Source organism: Hippoglossus stenolepis, chromosome 17 (genome assembly GCF_022539355.2).
Source record: "Hippoglossus stenolepis isolate QCI-W04-F060 chromosome 17, HSTE1.2, whole genome shotgun sequence".
In the NCBI taxonomy this organism is placed as follows: domain Eukaryota; kingdom Metazoa; phylum Chordata; class Actinopteri; order Pleuronectiformes; family Pleuronectidae; genus Hippoglossus; species Hippoglossus stenolepis.
This window is the reverse complement of record NC_061499.1, coordinates 9960023-9978991: the sequence shown is the minus strand read 5'-3', so window position 1 is coordinate 9978991 and position 18969 is coordinate 9960023. Positions and strand designations below refer to the sequence as shown.

Sequence of the window (18969 nt, the reverse complement as noted above, 5' to 3'; positions counted from 1 at the left end):
TTATTATATTAAACATCTTAAAGCCAGTCAATCACTGTACTTACCCATACTTTACTGGAGTACAGAACTTGTACTTACCTTAGGTACAAGTACCAAAGTATGACTTTTGACCAAGAGACATAAAAGACATCTCCAAAATGTTGCGAAAGATAAATATATAAATACCTATACTCTTCTATATCCTATGCTACACTTATGTAACAGCTATAGTTAGTTGTAACTATTTTTATATGCAAAACATACAGTATGACCCTTGTATAAAAGATAATAGTAGTATAATAGCTAGTGTGTGTGTGTTTGTGTTTGTGTGCGTGTCTAGCTCCGATGTTGTTGAAGTACCATTTATGACCAGGAGGTGGAGACAAAAGACAACTTGTCCTCAGCCACAGTGTCATTGATCTTGTGGTTTTGGCTGCAGTGGCTCTTACATCACTACCTGGCCCTGCATCATCCTCGGTGGAGGGAGGGGTGATTTGGCGAGTGAGTGAGCGAGTGAGCGTTTGGTCGAGCAGAAGAAGAAACAGAGAGTCGGAGCTGAGAACAGAAGGTGCAGCTGGTGCGAGGCCGAAGCCGTGGCCAAGAGACAAAACTGTTCTCCGCACACTTCCTCTCTTTTCTCCATCCCTCTTTCTCACACTTCCCTCCATCCCCTCCTCTATGTGCAATCCCTCCATCCTCTCCTTTTCCATCCTCTTCAAACCTGCCCTCCCTCTCTCTTTCCTCCTCCTCTTAGTTCCCACGGAACACATGGGGCCAGCCAGGCTGCTATTGTCCAGGATATCCCCTCCTTGTTAATGGCTTCCTGTGCACACACTGAGGGCTACTGACAGAAACAAGCCTCCTCATCTGATACAGGCATCACACACACACACACACACACACACACACACACACACACACACACACACACACACACACACACACACACACACACACACACACACACACACACACACACACACACACACACACACACACACACACACACACACACACACACACACACACACACACACAAACACACAAACACACACACTCCACACGGTCTTGAACACACAGACACATAAACACACTGTTGAAGCCACAAGTGATGTATCAGAACTCTTTTATTACAGGGAAGTTGTCATCGCACCAACAACAACAACTTTGAAAATCTTTTTTTGTCAGTGCTCACTCGTGTTTTTATACAACCATAAAATATACAATCTGACAGTGAGGTTTATCAGGAAACACGTTAAACTTTCAGGGGGAAACGAGAGGCTACGATTTCTAAATGTCTCTAAAGACAGTAATGACAAAAGAAAAACTGAAGTGTACAGCTGTGAACCCTCTCCCTCTCGGTAAATACTGATTGACGATGCTGCAAATACAAGAGACGAGGTGATAAAAATCACCCAAACATCATTTACATGAGAAAAAAACTGGTAAAACATATGTGAAGCTTGGATTGTTGCGGAGAGAATTTACTGTAGAGAGGAACCATACGTTGAGGAAGTGAGCCCAAACAATGGAGCACCAGCCGAGCATCAGAGGTCGAGGGGTAAATCATGGTTAAGTTTGTTTCAACCAAGCTGGTAGCGAACTTTTGTTCCCAGTATTTAGTCAAACAAACACCTGGTTTCGGTTATTCCACCCCATAAAATGCTTTAAAAAGGGGGGTGACTCTGAGAGCACCTCAGACCCTCCTCTCGCACCAGCCTCTCTGTGTAACCAGGGCATCAACACTGGCTGTTTCAGCTCAGGGGGAACAAAGGGGAGGGGGACGGTTTCACCCAGGAACTTGACGGACGGCAACTGCTTGACCATCTGGAAAAGCCATTCCTGATTGGCTGACAGTGGTGGGTGTAACTTCTAAAGGGGTGGGCAGGAACACAGATCAATCAACACAATAAATCACTCCTGCTGCTTTTTAGCCGTGGTCTCCCTTCTCACTGCTTTCTCTCCTACACAATGCATTAGCAAGAAAATAAACATCCTATAGCTATGTGTGTCCTCTGTGGGATCATAGAAAAAATAGTACTTTCTGAGCAGGGAAGAGAAAAAGTCTTGTCCTTGAAAGTCCAGCTCGGCTGTAGAGTCTCTATGTAGATCGTGTCGAGGGGATCACCTCAGTCAGAACGCTCCTATCTCCATACCCCAGGGTCTGTAGGGTTTCCCCACACTGGATGTTGGGCCTGGGGGGCTGATGGTGGCGGGGGAGATGAGGGGGAAGGCGCTGAAGGGGAAGGGGAACGCCGAGAGGGAGGAGAGGAGAGGAGGGGAGAGCTTTGACACTGATGAGGGGACCAGGGCCGGGTGCAGGATGGTGGTAGGGGCGGCCGTCGTGGGGGGCACCCTGATGAGGCCTTGATCTGAGTGTGTGGTGGCGCTGGTGCTGCGTCTCCCCGGGATGTGAGTCTCTGCCACCGACGAGGAGGACGACGGCGAGGAGGAGGTGGACGAGGTGGACGTAGACGACAGTGGAGTCTGCGGGCTGCTGGTGGCGCTGCGGGGTAGAGGTGCCAGAGATGCGCCCTGTTGGTGCTGCATGAGGAGGGAGTGGGCGAGGTGGGCCGGAGGGGATCCGAAGGCAGAGCCCCACGCCAGGTGGCTCAGGCCGGAGTGAGCCTCCCTCTGGCTGGCGTAGTTGTTCAGGTGGGAGACCAGACGGATCCGCAGAGGGTCCGTGCTGTCCAGGCCTTCGATTATACTCAGGTAGCGGGCCGTCTCCGCCAGGCACTCCCTGAAACCCAGACCCCTGTAGTCCATCGCCAGGGCATGGGCGTCGAAGTAGCCTGAGGGGCGAGCGAGAGGAGAGTGGATTAGTTAAAAAGGTCAGCTCATCAGCACACAACTAAACCAGTTAGTCCAGAATAGAGGGAGTTCTGACATGAATCAATATGTCCCCGGCTTTGGGACGAATGTGGAAAAGCAAATAATGTGTCTAAGGAAAATGTATAATCTGGACATTTATTTGTTCATTCATGTATTTTTAAGCGTTAAATGTCCAGTTTAAGAACTTTTAAATGTGTGAATGTGAAGTTCGAGGTGTTTTTCTGTAACAATAAAACAATCCAACGTACCTTTGCCTCCGGCTGCATGAAGCATCTTCAGGTGGTCAACAGTCATCTGCAGGATCTCTGCTTTCTCCAGTTTGGCTGAGCCCTTCAATGAGGGGGAGAAGAATAAGTTAAATACAAATAAACCAAAAGAGCATAAATAAATAAAAGTGTTTTCATATTTCCATACTTTAAAAGTGAGCTCTGTATAAGGGACGTTAGAGCAGTAGTAGTTAAATACCTGTTTCTCAAAGGCGCTGGGGACGAGTCTCCGGAGCTCACTGAGGCTGTTGTTGATCCGGTCTCGACGCCTTTTCTCGATAATCTGATCAAAAACAAAACACACATTCGTTTAGTCTCGTTGTTTGCGGAATATCTGTGCACGTGGCGACATCTGCAGGCTTCATTCACTGGGTCAACAACTGACACGTTTTTAAAAAAACAAAAACAAGATCCACTTACTCCTCGACGCCTCTTCCTCGCCTGCACCTGAGTGGATGTGGTTGGAGACATGGAGCCAAGGGGGGAGCTCATGTTCCTGAAGAGGAGAAGAAATAAAGAGGATGAGTCAGAGGATACATAAAGACTTTAATGTGTTTTTACAATAACAGAGTTGTGGACTTCAACTATCTATCAACGTGAATCACGAGGAATAAGAGAAAATAGAAAATAGAGTCAAGGGTCTTAAAAAAAACTAACTTACCCATTTTCATCTGCGCTCTCCTTCTCCACCTCGATGGTCTCGTCCAGTTCGCTGTCCGAGGAGCTGAAGTCGTGGTTCCTCTTCATCTTGACTCTTCCTCAATAGTCCCTCAGTACAAGTCCTGTATTGTGCAGTGTTGTGTTGTGTGTGCGAGTCCAGGTTCGCCCGCAGCGTCTCGGTTTGTAGCGCAGCCGCTTTCCCACGGTGTCATTTCAACGCTGCTGGCCGCCAGCAGGGGGCGGGGACGAGGGCAGGGCCAGCCAATCGCACGCCGGTCCGGTGTTTGAGTGACAGCGCAGTTGGGCCCGAGCCCGTCCCCTTTAGGCCCGAGACTGAGAGGAGGCGGAAAACACTGAAGACCCCTCACTCTGAGGGTATTTCTGAAGACTATGGACACTTCCTTAACCTTGATCGTTATTAAGGATAAAGGTCCAGTGTTTAAGATTATGGTGAAAGGGATTTATTGGCAGTAATTGAATTTATTATAATCCTAGTGATCTTTTTAGTAGTGTTTTTCATCTAAATTGTACAAATTATTGTTTTCTTTACCCTAGAATGGGCCCTTTATATTTAACATGCTGCTGTAACACAACAATTTACCAATTTAGGGTCAATAAAGTACATCTATCTATCTATCTATCTATCTATCTATCTATCTATCTATCTATCTTACCATGTGAATCACTACATGCAGAAATTGAAAAAGGACATAAACACAAACTGCTCTTTCTGTGATGAGCATCCTTCTCAATCTCATTGCAGCGTCCAAGATGAAACGGCGTCATTAACACCAAGCTTTTACCCTAAATGTCCTCTGATAGCCTCCTCTGGAGACACGTTCACGTTCGCACGCACACGCTGCACACAGGCTCTCGCCCAAGTAGATAATGAGTACATTTCATTTTTGGGTGAACTACCCCTTTAACATCAGAGTGACTGATCTCTCCAAGCATAGAGGATCTTTGGGGAGACTTTGACAGCGGTCCAATGGACTTTCGGTCCGTGCCTGTCCCCCCACCACCCACCACCCATAAGCCCTCTCCTCCCTCCTCCTCCTCCTCCTCCCCCCCTCCTCCTCCTCCCTCGTGCATGTCCCGGTGGTGATGAGGAGTGGCTGGCCGGCTGTCAGCACGCGCTGGCCGTGGGAAAGTTCCCCAACCGACGCTGATAACCAATCAGAGGCCGGCGGCCGTCTCCGGCGCTGGAATGAATGGAGCAATTGGTCGGGGCGACGGGCGGTCTGCGAGCGAGCGTGTGAACCTGTAATCCAATCCTGACTCAGGCAGAGACAGGGAGAGCTGCCGCAGCCGGAGGAAGCCGACGGGTCTAATCTTACCCCACAGAGAGACCTCATGCACGGCCACGACTTCAAGGAGTGCGTGCAGGGCGCGCCCAACAAAAGAGCAGAATAATGATGCGCGTTTCCACATCAGCACCATATACACCACCACTGGCTCCTGTTGTGGTCTCACTCACACACACACACCCACACACACCTACACACACCCACACACTCCAAATAATGTGACAGAGCTGCTGGTGTGTGTTTGTACACACTGAGGGCTCGTGTTTCCGCAGCTGAGGGTCTCCTGCAGGGACCCAGCTGAGTCATGTCAAAGCACTTTGATACAATATCATTACACCAGATAAGCTGAGGGCTGATGGGCGATAAAAGAATCCCACAATATAACTGTCGTCATAATAACAGCCTCGTGATGTCTTGATGCATTGTATGAGGCTTTAGCACAGTGAGGAGGTCCAAGACATAACTGATCCACCTCAGATTGGCTGTTTATCAAGTGTTTATCCTTCTCTGCTCATAAAGACGAGTTTAAAACCACAATTTCAGTCTGGAGCAAAAGTCTCCATCTAGATAATTTATCATGGTAGACTATCTATTATATCTTTTTAATAACTTGATATCCTTTTTGGCCATGTGGTCCAGGCCGAGATAAACTGTTACATAACTTCAACATGCAGATTGTCTTACTGTGCCAGTTATCACACAGACGCAGTAGTTGAAGTACAATTTTAAGGTACTTGTACTTCAGTATATCTATTTTTTTTTACTTTTGACATCCCTGCAGGCTGATGTTGTACCTTTACTCCACTATATCTTTTTCTCAGCTTGTTTTTGATACTAGATACTTTTGTGATTATGTCATAATAAATATAATTGATCAGTAAAGCAGTGAAATTCGGTTTACGTATAGCATGATGGGACTTTTGTTTTGTAAATAGTTCTTCTCTGGCCTATTTTTACTAAAGTAAAAGTTTGAATGTAGGACTTTTACTTGCAATGTGATTTTTTCTACTTTTTCTGATGTAAATTCACTTAAAGATTGACTCAGATTCTCATGTGAAAATATGAGAAAAGAAAGAATTGAGTTGGAAGTAAAACAACTTTATTTGCAATTTCAAAGACATTGGCTTGTTAGCATTGTTTTCATTGTTTGCAATCCACATTGAAACCAATTGGTACTGGCAGCACGATGACATTTTGTCCAAAACTGTCTGAAAGGAAAAATTATGTTTCAAAATGTCACTGAAGGTCATCTTTCACAATAAATAATGCATCATGGGAAACTTCAGGCAAATAAACATGAAAGGCAATGAATGAGGCGAGAACACATGCACTTTGAAAATAAGTAAACGTGAAACCCCTGATTCATCAGACGTGAAAACAATGTTGCAATATAAATGAAATACGCCGCCTTTGCCAACTTTTATCTTGCGCTAATAAAGATTAACAGTAAATCGTGGATCAGTCAGCGCTAACACAAACACACACACGCATGCACACACGCACACACACAGTAACACGTTGATCCTTATCAGAGCCGAGAGAAACCAAAGGCGTACCAGTCATCACAGAGAGAGAGAGAGAGAGAGAGAGAGAGTACATATGAATGAGAGGAAGCACTTAGGGCTGTTTTCATCTTATTGTTGTTGTACAAGGCTGCGCTTAAAGCAGGACAGACACACAGATGCACTCATACATTCAACCACATGCCTATATATGATTTGTGTGTGTGTGTGTGTGTGTGTGTGTGTGTGTGTGTGTGTGAAAACAGCTCCCACAACTCACTCACACATACACACACACACGTCTAAGTTCATGCAACCTGAGGCCTTTGTCACAATAAACACAGGTGTGCATCCACATGAGTTTCTGGCTCCGTGTGAGTGTGCGTGTCCTTGTGCGTGTGTGTGTGTGTGTGTGTGTGTCTGTGTGTGTGTGACTAGGGGGAGTGGGAGGGGAGGTGGGGGGTGAGCTCCCTTGTTGTATTTCAAGTTCACCCAGAGTTCCCACGCTGTTATTTTCTGCCCCGGCTGTCTTTGTTCTACCGGTCTCATCACATGTTGTGATTAGTAGGGCCTTTCAGGGGCCGCCCTTTGAAGGTGAGGGCCCGCAACACAACATTATCAAATCCCAGCCTCCTCGCTCTCCCTTCTCCCACTGCAAATCAGGCCACCAAACTGGTCATCACACTCGGGGCCAAAGCAAATCAGAGTCGCAGTGACAGTTCACCTCCGTTGCTCCTGGGTTGCTTTTCTCTTCGTCTTACTTTCTATTTTGACGTATTTTCTACTGTTCTGTTTGCTTGGATTCAATCCTCCATCCGTCTTTTCTCCTCCTCAATCAATACTTTCCTGTTAAATTGAACTCACAGGTACTGTCGCCTCCCCAAAGCCTCTCTTGAGCTGCCAGATACTCTCAGACACTGTAAATTGATACACATGGTTTAGGGTCAGTTCTAAACAGAGAGATAAATACGTTTATTTAACATTCAAATATTAAATGATCTTGAACTTTTGGCCAGAAAATGATTTGTTTCCACATCCTCTGCTCTCTCTCGCTGTATACAAAAAACTTTTTGAATTTCAGTTTATTTATGAGCCGTGACTGTGTTTCTACAGCAGTAACATGTCATCAGTGCAGACATAAATTGAGTCTAGTCCGTCTCACCCAATGTAAATGGTTGGAGTTATGCAGTGTGTGCACATTTAGTCTTTGAAGTTGTTTTAAAGGGATATTTCACCAATAAATCCCCCTCACTGCTCAGCACAGTCTATATATTTTTTTGCATTGAGTGTAATACTTCTCCTGTGCATATTTACACAATGGTCCACATGTCACCGTGTGTTTAGTTGTATTAGTTTGTTTGGATTTGATTTCCTGCAGCGAGCTGATGTGGATCCACATGACTTCAGTGAGTGTAAATGGAGCTGGGCCGCGGTGCTGACAGACTGACACTGATGAATGATGTTGATATCACGTTCAGGAACCCTTAGTTCGTCTTAAACCAAACACAGTCATGCTAAACTGCTAACTAAATAATAAATACTGAAACCTTTCTGCCTTAAAATGCCCTTAACTGTCGACTGGCTTCTAAAGAGATTCTAAAAGTAGTTGTTCAGTTTTTTGTTCAGGTTTCAAGTTATTTATCTTTTTTAGAATTTGTGCAGAAATATCAATTATTAAAGAATCAGTTAAATTTCCTCATCTGTGGTCAGTTGAATCAGATCCTGACTGAGTCGGACTGGGTTTGCAGTCCGTACAGAAACCTTTATTTTTAAGCATATATATATATTTTTTTAACTTATGGGAACATGCAAATGGTGTAAATACAGAAATACAATATTTGTTTGTTGATTTGTTTCATGCTTTATTAATTTGGAAATTACTTGAATGATTGATTAACTTGGAAAACACAAACCTTTCATTTTTGAGTTGTCCGTTTTATTGTTCTTTCGTTGTACAAAACACAATAAGAAGCAGGAAATAATCCTTCCTCACACGTTGATTCATTTCCATCTGTTGGTTTTGGTCATCTTTTAATTTAGGTTTCTTTAAATTATGCAATAACACAAATGGAAAAATGTTAACAATGTGGCGTTTCAGAAAGACTGGAGAAATGTAAACAAGTTAGTGTACCATCAAAAATCATTTTGAAACTGTGAAAAGTTAAGTTGCATAATGTTGCTTTAAACTATCCCGCAATGTAATCACTGGCTGGATGTTTGGAGCAAACTTTTTTTTGTTCAAAATTTAATGAGTTCTTTCTTGGCACATGTCCCAACCTTCCACCCATTTTAATGGAAATCTGTTCTGTAGTGTTTGTGTAATACTGCTGACAAACAGACAAACAAACAAACAAACAAACAAAATGACAGGGGTAAAATGGACACAACCTCTTTGGCAGAGGTAACAACCTAATCCTATAGTTCCCACATCAGACTTGCAATAGAAGCACGCTGTGTCGTGATTGGCTTCCAGCTGTGGCAGATCTGTACCTACACATTTAAAGTGAGCATGGATAAACTCTCCATCTTCAGCAGATGAATGTGAAAACAGCCTGCTTGTGTCCGCCCCTGCACAAACAGCTCATCATCATAATTCCTCACAGTGAAGTTGAGTAACAATAAACAAAACACATTTTTGCGTGGAGACATGTTTCTGTGTAACATGCTTATCTTTGGCTTTGCTAAACCAAGCCTTGCAGTTTTTGAAGGTGTGAGTCATGTTGAGACACAGAGGACTGCGGCGTCTGCAGGTTCGCCACAGACAGATGTTCGTCCGCTCAAAACAATGCGTCGAGCTGCTCTCTGGTGAAACCCTGCGGAGGGCGAGCCTTGTTATTGTTTATAAATAGAGCTGTGTGGAGCCCTGAGGAAGGCTAACTTTGTTTCCCCTGACAGGCAGAGGAAGTGACGGCTAAATATGCACCAGACGTGTGACACCCGACCATTGTGCCTGAGAGAGAGAGAGAGAGAGAGAGAGAGAGAGAGAGAGAGAGAGAGAGAGATACCATAGTATTGTCCTTCACAAGGGTGGGGGTGTGGACGTGGTTTCATTGTTTGCCCTTGTCTATCGCCGACAGTTACTGGGGTCCTCTCCTCCACCCCTCACGACTTGTATTCTTCTCCCCATTCTAGACTCTGTGTGTGTGTGTGTGTGTGTGTGTGTGTGTGTGTGTGTGTGTGTGTGTGTGTGTGTGTGTGTGTGTGTGTGTGTGTGTGTGTGTGTGTGTGTGTGTGTGTGTGTGTGTGTTGAGGAAGTAGAGGATGTGTCCAAGTTGACCCACTGACACTCATCTCTGTCTGGTCTCCCCATGGGAAGTGTTCGAGGGCCTCCCCTCTCTGTCCCTCCATCACTCACAGAAACACACGCTGCGCTCAGACATGGACGGAGCTCCGTATGTTTCCCTGATATCATCCAGAGGGGCGGTGATGATGACGCAAATATCATATCAGTTGCTCCGGACATTCTCTGGAACTTTTCCTGCCAGGACCCTGGTACAATGTCCAGAAAATGTCAGAGTGAGCCCGTGTGAGAATGCAGTGGGAAAATGTCAAAAGAAAATCACAGCGAGCGAGTAGGCGTGTCGATAATGTTTTTAACTTTTTAACCAAACATGTGTCACACACGTAGTGGTGGTTACCATCAAGAGGAAACCAACAAATATGTCAATATGGACCAAATTAACTTTTTGTTGTTTGTGGGCTCGTGACACATTCATGTATATGTATGTTTCAATGTATTTATATGGCTGGATGGAGTGATGGGTGGATGAATGAAAGACGGACGGATGATGGATGGATGATTGATGGACGAACAGACAGATGGAGGGACAGATGAGATAGATAGATAGATAGATAGATAGATAGATAGATAGATAGATAGATAGATAGATAGATAGATAGATAGATAGATAGATAGATAGATAGATCTCAGACAGCAGAGTTGATGGACATATGTTGCACAGATCATGACTGATGTCTGTGTTTTTTTCCTTTCGTCTGCAGGAAACTCAGACGACCTGAACACACTCCCCCATCATCTGCACTCTGATCTTCTGAACGCTCTAATCCTCTGTCTGGTAAACTTGATATCAATATTTCAACAGGTGGATGAGTGGCTGAACGCTGCCTGTGACTCCCATGTGTTCCCTTCAGTCAAGTACCTTCTGGTGAGTGCTCACAGGACGTCATCATCAGCGCCGTCTGACTTTAATCTGGAGGTAAAGTGTTGGGAAGCGGTGCAGGTTTTTTTGGGGGTTGTTCGGGTGTGACTCATGCCTTCAGCCAGTGAAACTCCTGGTGGGTGGCCACCGCGAGGAGCGAGTGTGAGAGAAAGTCATGGAGAACAAAGGCCGTTATTTAGCTTTCATCTCAGCTTGAGGTAATTATTTGGTCTGAGGTTGACCCAGTCACACTTTGAAAGTGACCCAGTGGCCTTGGAAAACAGTGAGTTTTGCACTGTTTTGACATTTCGTATGATGAAGAGCATACAGGACCAGAGTGGCAGCTGAGATTAGAGAAAGGAAAACCTGCCGCCATGTGACAGAAGTCACGAGTAGCACGAGAAGTTCATGGTTTGTGCCCAGAGACAGAGTCAGAAGCCTTTGATATGGCTCTGATCTCTTGGCATGACGTGGAGATATGTCGAAATGTGAGACGGAAAACAACATTGGTTACACAAATTTGTCAAATGTGCACACACACACACACACACACACACACACACACACACACACACACACACACACACACACACACACACACACACACACACACTCCCAATGCACACAAACTGCTAATCACTCATCTTTACTCACTAATTCGATAACAAGCCTAAGCAGTTGAAACATGTTTTAGCGTTTGACATTTGGCCTCAAGAGAAAAAAAGAAAGCGAGAGAACAAAATGAGGCTCCCGTCAGTATCTGTGCAGCCTTGGGAGAGAGCTGCCCCCCCCTCTCCCGCCGCAGTGAGGGGTTGCTGGTCCTCTGACCCCGGTAATGACGGCGGGTCAGGAGTCAGGTTGTGTGAAGGAACCGTCTACGTCTGCGGAGCGCGTGAGGAGTGCCTGGGAACCAGAGCTGGCTGTGTGATCCTGTGAAATTGATCTCTGCAGGACCAGTGGTGTGTGTTTATGTGTGTGGCGGTTGTCTGTGTGAAGGAGTGGAGCGACCGCGACAGGAGACACACCAGCGGAAATGGTAGATCCCAGTGGTCGGGCCCGACGTGCCGTGACCAGGGTGCCCTGTCTGCCTGTCTGTCTGCAGCGGGGATGATGGTGGAGGGAAAAGATCCAGCTGAGACGACTTTACGCTCCACTGTCTCCTGAGAAAGAAAGAAAAAGCATATGTAAACCCCAGATTAACATTTCTCATACTCTAAATAGCTAAACGCAGCACAAATATAGCTCTTGTACTTTACATTTCAGTGGGAACTGTTCATTTTAAGAGCAAAGAATTGTGTTGACAACCAAACAATTGAAGCAGATGTGTCTGGTTCGTAAAAAGCAATTTTCAGCATCTGCTGCTCGGAGGGTCATATGTTTTTATTTAGCCTTTCCAAAACCCAAAACACAAATACAAAATTTGCGAGGAAATGTGCTCATCTGCCGTAACCTAACATGTCTGCACATTTAGCTATTTAATCAAGAATAACTTTGAATGTAAGAATCATGGCTGCCATTCAAGTTAAGAGAAAGTGCTTTGTAGTTTATGACCTCCTCCTCGGACGTAATGTTTTCATCTGCATTTGTTTGACTACACAAAAACTAGTAGATTGATTTCCACAAAATTTGTAGTTTTCTGTCAGGGAAGAACAGATTTTCGAGGGAATAATTATTGAATCTTTATAGAATTTTTTTTTTGGCGCAGCTTGTTTGAATTTGAGGGGACTGTTTTGCCTTGGCGGAGGAATGTGCTCTACTGAGTTTTGTTCTAGTTCATTTCTACTTTTGATATTGTTGGCATTTTCTGTAAACCAACAACCAAATTGATTGAGCTCCATGAAAAATAGGGCAACAACATAATCTGCGGAGGAAGATCATGTGATTGGATCGAAAGCACAAGAACTGAACATTATTTTCTACTTTTATTGGGGTAACTTAAAGGTGTGTGTGTGTGTGGGAGTGCAGTCCATATACACATCCACTATATGTATATATTGTCGTCTTCATACTGTAAAGATTTAAATGCTTTGCCTAAATAAGTTAATTTAATCAAATTTAAAATGAATATAAACAGGGAAGAGTGTACGTTTAAGAGAACAAGAAGCACATGAGAGGAGGTTGTGTGTGTGTGTGTGTGTGTGTGTGTGTGTGTGTGTGTGTGTGTGTGTGTGTGTGTGTGTGTGTGTGTGTGTGTGTGTATGAGAGAGACAGACCCCTCCAGTGAAGGCCTGGCCGCTCTTTCATCTCCAGCATCTGCTATTCTTCTTAAATCTCTCTCTCTCTCTCTCTCTCTCTCTCCCCTCTCTCCCTCTCTCTCTCTCTCTCTCTCTCTCTCTCTCTCTCTCTCTCTCTCTCTCTCTCTCTCTCTCTCTCTCTCTCTCTCCCTCTCTCTGCGGCCGCTGTCTGTCTGCTGCTCGACCACTTCAGTCATATCTGCAGGCTCGTTATGGCAGCTACAAAACCAATCCCTCCTTGTGCTTATTCAATCACAGAGGGATCTCGGGAGCTTTCTCGTCTGTCTCTTCCCTCCCAGAGGCTTTGTGCAGACATTTTCAGAACAATCAGATGAATTACAGTCGTTGGGACGTTGTGATGTCTGATCCCTTCGCTGTGCATGGGGCCTGCGTGGAAATGCGGCACACCCCGCTCAGAAATTCTTTGAGGTCTGCTACAAAAAAAAATCATAAAGAATCCAGTCAGTATATACAAAAGCTTTTAAAGTAATGACAAGAAGAATACGTATGTGCTGTATTGGGATGTGAAGGATAGTGATGGTATCGTAAGGTTTCCCATCAAAAAGGCCGAAAAGAAAAAATTTGCACATTGCTTCTAAAATAATTAATGAAATGTACAATGTGTATCTTTTTGTACTATACAATAAAATATACTGTACACAAAATGCCATACTGTACAATACAGTAGCATGCAAAGGGGCTCAACAATATTGTAAAATGAATTAGAATTTGATTGTGTTGACATAACTCTACAGAGTGCCACTCTCTTTATGTTTTTAGGAATGTATATCCTAATGTTTCCTAATCAGCAGGACAGGAGGACAGAACTGTAATTTCCCTGATTTATAAATTGAACTGTGAAATTCTGACATCAGTAATAACGCTGTAATACACTGTCAATCACCTCCAGATATTAAAATTCATTTCTTCATGAAACAATGTGACAACAACAGAAAAAAACGGTGTGTGTTTACACAACACGATGTCACGTATGAACGAGTGAAAGCTTTGCAGACGAGACGTTTGTGCTTCGGGCAAAGTCAGATCCAGGTTTGTGGGAAGTCACACACTCGTGCGTGACTTACGTGTTGTCATGACATCACTCGGAGGCCTGATTCAAAACATTAATTAGACAGACTTCCCCGGCTTGTTTGCTTTTGGACTTGTGAGTGACGTGTGTGTGTATTTGTGAGCATGCATGTGTGTGTGGATTTGTGCGAGCGACACACACACATGCATGCTGCTCCTCTGTGCTTTGTGTGAGGCTGCATGCGATTCAAGTTTTGGTTCACTCAATAAGCCGTGTGTGTGTGTGTGTGTGTGTGTGTGTGTGTGTGTGTGTGTGTGTGTGTGTGTGTGTGTGTGTGTGTGTGTATGAGTGGTTAGTGCAGCACTGATTGCTGTTTATTTGGTCTGTGGGTCGACACAGAGCCGAGCAGTCAGGAGTCCCACACTGACAGCTCTGTTTTTATTGGGTCCCCGTGGCCGTACCAATACTAACAGTGGGGTCGCGCTCTTCCCTCTGTCCCCCGCCCCCCGACTCTCCCACACCAAGCTTCCTGTCTAACCATGGTGGAGAAATACAGAGGGAAATTAAAATACACAAGATTGAATCACCTCACAGTAACACATGTGAGGTGCGAGGACAGAATGTGTCAGTGCTTTCTTAGAAAAATAACTCATCGACCTGCAATAGATGAAAACTCCACATTAATAAAGTCCACACTTCACCTTCTCTGTGTGTCTGTATGAAACTTGATGGAAGGATGTGGTACGAGTCAGGGAGGAACCCATTCCATTTCAGTATGGAATCAGATCAGGGGGAGGATCCTGAATGTTACTTTTAATTTCTTTAAGATTCTGATAATTTTGCTGACAATTTTACTGATTTCTCAGAGAATAATTTCCGGATCGTTATGAATCAAATACATACACATTTAGAAAATTGATTTCTGAGTGTGTGGAAGGTAAAAGTTTCAGGGATGATGCTCTAAATGTGTCTTTTAAAAGTGTATAGATTTAGCAGGGCAGCATCCTGAACTAACCTCCTAATATCATGTAACGGTCAGTGATGAGATTGAATGAAATCTTTACTTCTTCACAGATCTAGTCACACAATGCAAATCAATATTACAGCTAAACATTAGATTTAAAAAGACGAGAAGCTACATGATGACCAGAACTGAGTCACTTCAATTTAACTGGAAGATTTGTTTTGATTGTTCGATCACTTGTGCAACTTCCCGACATGACGGAGGAAAGATTCACATCTCTTGAACGAATCAATTCCTTGATTATTCCTGCTAAACCGTCTGTCCGCACTGAAACATTTTTTTCTCATGACTTGTCACAGTTCAGCCCCTACACACAGATGTAAGATAAACACACACACACACACACACACACACACACACACACACACACACACACACACACACACACACACACACACACACACACACACACACACTGACACACTCAAGACGGTCTATGGTACATGAACACTTAGTCAACCATGAAATGTGCCCCCGTCTCAGCCAACACACACAGCACTGGTAAAGAGGTCACTGCTACCGCTTCACCGTCTGGTGGTGGTCAGACCCCCACCTCTCTCTCTCTCTCTATCTCTCTCTCACACACACACACACACACACACACACACACACACACACACACACACACACACACACACACACACAAAAGGTCACACATCATGATAATGATATAATAACTTGTATTGTCTGTAACACTCTAACCACATAATGGGAAACAGTTTCTGTCTCTTCACCTGTTCTAACCAGACACACACACACACAAACACACACACACACACACACACACACACACACACACACACACACACACACACACACACACACAGCTGACGTCTTCCTTTACTGAGAAGAAGAAAGTGATTAGAGCATTGGGGGAAGAAGGACAGGGTGGGGTGGGATGCTCAGATTGGACGGCTACGTGTGTGTGTGTTTGTGTGTCCCTGCTGTAACGGCTGCTCCCGGCCGTCCACACAGCTGTCTGCGAGACACACTCACACACACAAGCGCACACACACTGAGTGGCTGTGAGACATCCCCCCCACGACTGCTTCCCAGGCCTGCGACTGAGAGAGAGAGAGAGAGGAAAGGAGGGGAAACGGCTGGAATGGATTACACACAAACACAAACACACACACACACAAACACGCACACACACACACAAACTCAGACACTAACTCTGTACTCCACCTGTATCTCTATGATCATGTGAGGAAAAGTTAGATGTTAAACTCTATCAGCCACAGGAGAAAAGTTTTCCCTCTTCTATTTACATGACTTGATTATTTAGAAGATTCTCACATTTGACATGAATGTATTTTAATGTCTTTGTCCTCTCCGGTTGAAACAACAACATTCTACATGTTTTTAAATACTTTTTGGCAGTGATTCTATCAGTTGTCTTATCATAGTACTCACAGAAGTACCCTGAGATCTGGGAACACGGTGACATTGATAAGAAGTTTGCCGGCGCAAGAAAAACCAGCAGTCAGAAAATCCGGCTGGTTATAAACACAATAGTGGAGCCTTATTATCTAAACCACCTGAGGTGAAAAGTTAACGTGAGTGCACATGAAGTGTACTAATCCCCCACCACGCAGGAAAACTGCTGTCAACACCACTGCTGGTATCGTAGCTGCGACTTGAACCTGAAGCGAGTGTGTAAACTGTGATGGATGTTTAGTTTGGGTAATAATCTAACTGTTTGCCTTCGTTTTCTCTTCCAAACAAAGCTGGACAACCTCGGGGGTGACCTCATTAGACGGCTGCTCGTGTTTCCAGATTTTCTCAGATCTCAGAACTACAGTGTTTTTATTACAAGGAATGTTTTGCAACACCGAACGAAAGTAAGAGTAGTTTCAAAGTCCAACTCCAAATTACCTCCGGCGAGAAGCTTTTGTTTTTTCGCTCCAGTCGGTTTGTTTGTAAGCAAAAATGTGCAGAAACTACGGAACGGATCACCACGAAACTTGTTGGAAGGATGTGGTGGGAAACAGGGAAGAACCCATTCAATTTCTAGAAGGATCAGTTGGAGGAGGATTTGTTTCCCACTGTCTTTAACATTGTTAGAACTTTTTCGTTGGTTTCCCAGGGAATAATTCATGGATCTTGATGAAACTAATCAGGTACATAAAGGGGCCTGATATTAATGAGTCTGTATAATCCAGTCCAGCTTGAGTGAATTCAAAGTGACTGTTGGTCCTTGGCGAAGGTAAACATATCCATTCTATTTCCCTAGGAAATTGGCAAACACTTAGAAAGTGATAAAAGAAATGTGCCAAAATTTAATTTCTTCTTTCTTGGTCCATGTTCTATATTTCCACCAAGTTTCGTGGAAATCCGTTCAGGAGTTTTCACGTAATCCTCCCAACAAACAACTAAACAGACCAACAGACAGAGGCAAAAACATAACCTCTTTGGCGACGATAATGATCCAACCTCATGTGAAAAATCATCCTCCTTCAAATAATTAACAGAAGAGATTGTTTATTATCATATTTATCTTCAATAACAAAAGTGGAAGCAGTGAGAGGATTTTATATTGTGCAAAAGTCTTAGGAAGGAGGAAGAGGAGGATGAGGAGGATGTCCGGGCGCTACATGTAGCACAGGTCACGCAGATCTCAACTTATCCATAAAATGTCTGAGCACGGTGACAAAAACACATATCCGTTGTTTAGTTATGAGGAAATATTGGTGTTGGAATCTTTTCTGTTTCAATCAAATGCTCAACAGGAAACATGCCACAATCCTTCAGTAACACTGCAATAATCTACAGAATCTCTACATTTCTGTCACCAGGAAGTTTTCGATGGTGAACAGGAAACTGGAGCTCAGTCTCAACAGGAAGCAATGAGCAGCCACTTTGGCGAGAGCGAACCTCGTGGCGAGCAGGTAAACGTTTACAGAGGACGTGTCGATTTAACACATCTTCAATCCAGCGAATATAAAAACACGTCGAATGTCGACATAATGTTGTGTTAACCTGTAGAGTTGTTCACAAGTGTGTGTTGTCCTTGTGAACACAAACAGCTTCGGATACATCCTTCCCAGGAGTGAAAAGTTTTGCTTCTGGAAATGTTTTGATTGCAGAAAACGTCTATTTTAGTTATTTGTCGAGGGCCTCGTGGTATTCTGGACATGCCGTATGAAAACACACTGTTTACGTTCGCGTCGGGCACTTTACGCTGTGTTTGTTGACCCTGCAGATGGAAATAGACAAGAGGCTGGAGTTTCACAGGCACAGGAAAGGCTTTGTTGGCAACCGCAGCCTCCGAGCTGTCAGTGCGGGCGTCAGGATCTGGAAATCTGCAGTGATATACCGAGGCCTCGATCGCGATCAGGTTCAGTGAGGAGGGATTCTGCAGGTTTTAATGAAAGACTACTGTAAGAAACAAAAGGGCAGAAGACAGCGGGAAGGAATCAAAGTCATTTGACAGAATGAGGCTCCATGAAAATCAAAGTTGTGACATCCAGACCTCAGATTTTAATGTCCGCCGCTCACCACACATATTTGCTTTGTAGCTTTTCAGTGACTCTCATGAATATTTGGGAGCATGTTTGGGCGACAGCGGGTTCCTCATCGTGTATGTTTGCATGTGTGTGGCGTGTGTGTGTGTGTGTGTGTGTGTGTGTGTGTGTGTGTGTGTGTGTGTGTGTGTGTGTGTGTGTGTGTGTGTGTGTGTGTGTGTGTGTGTGTGTGTGTGTGTGTGTGTGTGTGTGTGTGAGAGGGAGAGAGAGCACTGTTGTGGTTATCGATGCATATTTCTTACGAGGCACGGCATTATGAGCTGGGCAGAAGTTGAGAGGCTGGTGGTGTGTTTGTTGTGTGTGTGAGAGTGTGGGAGCGAGACAGAGAGGGGAGACACGAAGACACAAGCAGAGTTGAAGGGCAAAACATAACGATTGCATGGGTTTGATTTAGATTTAGAAGAGAGAAGGACATAATGTGTGGGAGGAGAGGGGATAAAAACAA

General features: G+C 44.4%; 1 protein-coding gene across 2 annotated transcripts; it reads right to left on the bottom strand.

Moving 5' to 3' along the window:
- Positions 1-1088: 1088 nt before the first annotated feature.
- hey1 (hes-related family bHLH transcription factor with YRPW motif 1) lies at positions 1089-3950 on the bottom strand. 2 transcript variants are annotated; one of them, XM_035183443.1, is made up of 5 exons: positions 3742-3948; positions 3501-3576; positions 3280-3363; positions 3063-3144; positions 1089-2774 (listed from the first exon to the last, which is right to left on the bottom strand). In XM_035183443.1, exons 1-5 carry the CDS (start codon positions 3825-3827, stop codon positions 2113-2115), a joined length of 990 nt encoding a protein of 329 aa, XP_035039334.1. In that variant the 5' UTR covers positions 3828-3948; the 3' UTR covers positions 1089-2112. The 2 variants fall into 2 exon arrangements, with proteins under 2 accessions (XP_035039334.1, XP_047200202.1); XM_047344246.1 differs by having other exon boundaries at positions 3063-3363; positions 3742-3950.
- Between the last annotated feature and the right edge of the window lie 15019 nt (positions 3951-18969).

What these genes read in the sequence shown, in the direction of transcription:
- hey1 (XM_047344246.1), bottom strand. Translation starts at nt 3,827, where the DNA reads ATGAAGAGGAACCACGACTTCAGCTCCTCGGACAGCGAACTGGACGAG. An exon ending in GAGAGCGCAGATGAAAATGG is followed by an intron (nt 3,577 to 3,741) that starts GTAAGTTAGTTT and finishes TCTCCTCTTCAG; the next exon opens with GAACATGAGCTCCCCCCTTG. An exon ending in TCATGCAGCCGGAGGCAAAG is followed by an intron (nt 2,775 to 3,062) that starts GTACGTTGGATT and finishes CTCGCCCCTCAG; the next exon opens with GCTACTTCGACGCCCATGCC.